Genomic DNA, 5,000 nt, shown 5'->3' with positions numbered 1-5,000 from the left:
CGACCTAACTGGCCTAACTCGCGCCTTTACAGCCATAATACTTCATGACTGTGTGCACGCTTCAACTGTCATGTACGCATTGACACCCGTCACTTAGGCCTAATCAGTGCTGACGTGTATGTCATGACACCTGTATGGAATGGGTTAACCTGATAATGCTTGGGTGGTTTTGACTGCACCTGAACTTAATGCGAAGGTATTTTGAAATGTGTAGGCCTCATTCCTCGGGCTATTCACCCGTTTAACCCATTCACGCCGGGTGACGTAATAGCACGTATTGTGGTTTTCGCGTCAGACGCCCTGGACGCGCTATGAGGGGAAGCCGCGCGCTCGGGTAGAGCGAGCGGGCAACCCAGGCTCGCGGCTTGTGCGCCCGAGAATCTCGAGGCGTTAGGCTTATGTGATCGAGAACCCCGGTATTGCGACCGTGCAAAGCCGGAACGGCCCCGGCGTGAATGGGTTAAGCTGTGGCCACTCATTATGCCCTTGATCACCCAGCGTGCTGGCCATATGAAAAAAACATGGTGTGATATTGCATCTCCGGTGGCAAGCGATGCCACCACATGACATGATATCAAGTTACAGGTTAATAATATGCTTTCATCTAGCTGTATCTGTTGCTCACACAGTTTTTTAGACAGTCCCATGATTATGTGAATGAGTGACCTATTTTGGTTGCTCTTTGCCCTTAAGGAAGTGGAAGATAAACACTGAGCACTAAATAATAAATAATAAAAATCTTGAAATTTTACAGGTTGACAGATGCAGAGAATCGCATCAAGTCTATGCATCAAGAACATGCTGCTATGACAAAACAACTCTTGGAAGTGAAGTCTGAGTTGTCAGCCACGAAGACTCGCCTAACTGAGGCACAAGACAAAATGAGATCTGCACCATCTCCACAAGGAAATAAAGCAAGAGGTAAAGACAGTGCAAGAATTCCAAGCAGACCCCAGGAATATTTAAAAATTAATTTCATTATATTCAAGTCATGTACCTTATATTCATATTTGATAAATGAAATGAATTCTATTTATTTTGACATTACAGGTAGTAGTCCTGTTGCATCATCTCCGTTCCGCCTGGCTGGATCATCACCCCAAGTACGTGATCTGCAAGTACAGTTGACTGAGGAGAGGGCGTCAGTTGCAACTCTTCAAGCTTCTCTTGACCAGTCCAAACGCAATATTGAAGAGCTCATGGGGGTCACCAAGCAACAAGAAAAGCAATTAGCTGAGTCTAATGAAGCCAGCAAGATTGCCCAGCAACAGTAAGTACTTGTTCAGTGAATATTAGTGTGATAACAGTAAAATATTACATTGGAAGTAACAAAAATAATATTTAGAAATTGTCCTAAATATTCTTTTTCCCCCCTGTTCTTAGGCTTGCTAAACTTGAAAAGGAAAAGAATGAAGTGGTAGAAAAACTGACTAAGTCTGAGATGCAGCTTACTGAAGCTGTGGAGGAAGGAGAAGCTGTGAAGACCCTCCTTCAAACCCAGCTTGCAAAGGTATAGGCCCAAGCAGAGTGCATTAACATTTTTCATCCAAGTGAAGATTTTTTCTTGCCTGAATGTTTTTTAGCATCCACATGGCTTTATCATTTGGCAATTTTGTCTTCATGCATTGAATGCAAAAGTAGATCCATTATTTTGACAAAATGATTAAATGTGTGATTGCTTATTTGTTTATCTTTTTTTTTTTTTTTGAGCTGAATGAATTTTTTTTTTTCACTTTTGAATTTGTAGACTCCTTCTTCTGAGCATGTTTCTGTAGAAAATTTATGAATTTTTAAATTTCCTGTGAACTCTTCTAGGATCAGCCACATCATAAGAATATTCAGGGACGCACATTAAAATGTGTGTCCTCTGTTATTTTTGAGACTTATAGTACGATATAAGAGTGTATATGATATATTAGCAAAGTCATACTATTTAGCATTTAGTATGATAAGGCATCATAACTGAAGTTATAAGTAGCTTGTTATTTCAACAAAAGGGAAATTGCAGTGCAAAAGTGATCTTAACCCCTCCAAAACATATCTGTTTTGGAGGGGTTAAGATCAAATGCGGATCAATAAAGAATGTAGTAATGAAGAGGAAACTTTTGTTTTAATTTTATCGAGACATAATGTTATGTAAGTCTTATTTGGCAGAAGTGAACCTCCATTAACCCTCTCGTGACGGGTGGTACACTACGGTACCGCGCATTCTAGGCCCGTTTGCTGGGGACGCCATAAGGTGTCGTTTATTTAACTGATTTAGGCCTATGCGTTCGAGAGCCCCGGCATTGTGACATGCAAGGCTGGAATGCCCCTGTCGTGAATGGGTTAAGCAGAAATGTTGCAGTTGTTAACTTTTTGAGTAATGGTTCTTTTTAGGAAGTAGATAATTATCATGAAACCCTCTCTGTATTTGTTACTACTTACAGATGCAAGATGAATTGCAAGTGGCTCAGAAGAAGTTGAGTGACGCTAATGAAGCTCTAACAACAGCTAAAGGAGAAGAAGAAAAGGCTAAGAAAGAGGCCCAAGAAAAGGCACAGTATGTACCTCAGTCAAATTTGTTTGCTTAACTTTACATGTACACTCACTCACTCACTCACTCACTCACTCACTCACTCACTCACTCTCTCACTCTCTCACTCTCTCACTCTCTCTCTCTCTCTCTCTCTCTCTCTCTCACTCTCACTCTCACTCTCACTCTCACTCTCACTCTCACTCTCACTCTCTCTCTCTCTCTCTCTCTCTCTCTCTCTCTCTCTCTCTCTCTCTCTCTCACTCACTCACTCACTCACTCACTCACTCACTCACTCACTCACTCACTCACTCACTCACTCACTCACTCACTCTCTCTCTATTTATCAAAAAAATACTTTCCTATGTCACTTACTTTTGCATAATGCTATTTCTTTCTTTTACAAAGACTTGCTGGAGAAGTTCAAGATAAGTATGAGAGGGAGGTGATGTTACACGGTGCCGATTTGAAGGCTCTGGCAGCCCTGAAGGAAAAGCAAGCAGAGTACAATACAGAGCTCCAGCAGGTCACCATGGCCAAGCTGAAGGCAGAGGAAGCAGTCAGAGGTAGGGACTCAGAACTGAGTGATTATCTCTTGACTTGGTCAGTTTTCCTTGAATTGATGATGATGTTGCTAGCTTTCTCAGTGACAGAAAATTAATATTTGTTTAAGGTCACTTGAAATGTTAACATATCTATTTGATATGTTTTTTTTGTTTTGTTTTATTTTGCTTTTACAGTACTTAACTTGTAAGTAATGATTATTAAAGATTTTTGCTAATATTGCTTTGTATTGAAGTGATGAATCTTCAGTTTACTCATCTAAAACTTTTTTGCCATTAGCTGTTAAATTTATTTTTAGACTTGTCATGTAAGGATGTCAAATAGTAACTAGTATTGAATCCCTACTGTAGCAATTTTAAAGGATTTCAGATACTTTCTGGTATTGGATTTGCCTTATGTGTATATATTGTAAAAAATCATTTAAGTGTTCAGTTCAATGATAAATTCATAAATGTTTTATTGATGTCTTATATGTCTTTTCAGCCAGCTGAGTCTTGTTTGAGATAAACTATCATAAAAAACTAACATGTTGATGACATTTACAGACACCCGATTAGGATTTGAGGAAAGAGAAAATCTACTTCGTCGGGAGAACAAGGATCTGCTGATGAGGAGTCATGAGCTTGAAGAACAGAACAAGGCTCTTCTTGACCAGTTCACCCAGTTGTCAGACAAGATGGCTGCATTGCAGACTAAGTTGTCTGTGCCTGGGGTAATTAAACATCTGTTGTTGGTATTTACAGGATTGTTAATGGATAGATCTTAACCCTATGATGATGGTGCTTCACACTCGTGTCACACAGCTAAATTCCCGATGCTGGGGCGTCATGCCAGTGTGACGTTTCCGATGCAATATTGCAATGGCCCGGAGTAGGGGTTTTCGCGTAGCGTGTGCCCCGTCGGGAAAGGGTTAATTACACCTAAATAATTTATTTGAGGCCAAGTAAAAAAAAGTTTATGTTTCTTACTGCAGTGCTTATGTTTAAGAATTCATGGAACCCAATATTAACCCGTTCCCGACGGGACCAATCCGGCTTAAAAAGACCAAAATTCTGGGACTCTTGAACACATGAGCCTAATGCGTCGGGATTCTAGGCCGCACTGGCCGCGAGCCAGCGTCCTCCCGCGCGCCGGGCTGGACAAAATAACGTGTCCCCGGCGTATAGCCCAAAAACCACTAGACGTGATATCCAGTCACCTGTTGTTAACGGGTTAAGGAAGAGTACAATTGTGAGGGGTCAGTTTCAAGAAGAAAACGACTACCAACATCTCTTCTTCTTCTTCTTCTTGATTGTACAAGGATATTTTGTATGTAAAACAAAACCTGCTAGTACTGCATACATGTAGATATTATTCACATCCTAAATCTTTTACATAAGATGATTTTTAATGCCTTAATGATACATGCTGTGATTCTGGTTTAGAGAAATAAATGTTTGATATTTGAGAATTTAGATTAAATTACCAACAATTGGCAGGTGGATGAAATACATGTAGAGTTATGTTCAATTATTATAAGTGATTTTTCTAATATTTCGATTTCACTCTTATTTTAGGCTGATAATCCTAATGCCTCCTTCACTGAAGATGAGGCTAGATCATCAGATCAGTTGCGTGAAGTCATCAAGTACCTTCGAAGGGAACGAGATGTTTCTGCTGGAAAGTGCGAAGTAGCCTTGGCTGAAGTACAAAGGCTGACTGCACAGAAGAAGATTCTGGAATCACAGATTGAACAAGTTACAAAGAATCTGTCAGAAGAGAGAGAGAAGAGTCAGGTATGTAAATTAGATTTTGCTTCATACCTCTAGATTATCATTTTATTAATCTTAATTGTAGTTAGATTGATGGTTTATCCTTACAAACAAAGAAAATTAGATTTCTTACCTCCCTCAAGGCCTCACTAGATACTGCTGGACGATAT

At 40.0% G+C, this 5,000-nt stretch overlaps 1 protein-coding gene across 2 annotated transcripts in view; it reads left to right on the top strand.

Moving 5' to 3' along the window:
• Nucleotides 1-5,000, top strand: part of Mgtor (nuclear basket protein megator) — a 39,509-nt gene that overhangs the window by 18,045 nt on the left and 16,464 nt on the right. For both annotated transcript variants that reach the window (XM_086539140.1, XM_086539141.1), the window contains exons 17-24: nt 755-921; nt 1,051-1,270; nt 1,384-1,510; nt 2,430-2,542; nt 2,924-3,081; nt 3,625-3,791; nt 4,636-4,854; nt 4,974-5,000. The exon at nt 4,974-5,000 is cut by the window's right edge and continues 189 nt beyond it. In XM_086539140.1, coding sequence (XP_086395266.1) covers nt 755-921; nt 1,051-1,270; nt 1,384-1,510; nt 2,430-2,542; nt 2,924-3,081; nt 3,625-3,791; nt 4,636-4,854; nt 4,974-5,000 — 1,198 coding nt within the window. The remainder of the gene's footprint in view (nt 1-754; nt 922-1,050; nt 1,271-1,383; nt 1,511-2,429; nt 2,543-2,923; nt 3,082-3,624; nt 3,792-4,635; nt 4,855-4,973) is intronic.

Source organism: Penaeus japonicus, unplaced genomic scaffold (assembly GCF_977035675.1).
Source record: "Penaeus japonicus unplaced genomic scaffold, GWHDUDI00000001_assembly GWHDUDI00000008, whole genome shotgun sequence".
Lineage (NCBI taxonomy): Eukaryota > Metazoa > Arthropoda > Malacostraca > Decapoda > Penaeidae > Penaeus > Penaeus japonicus.
This window is presented reverse-complemented; position numbering and strand designations above follow the sequence as displayed.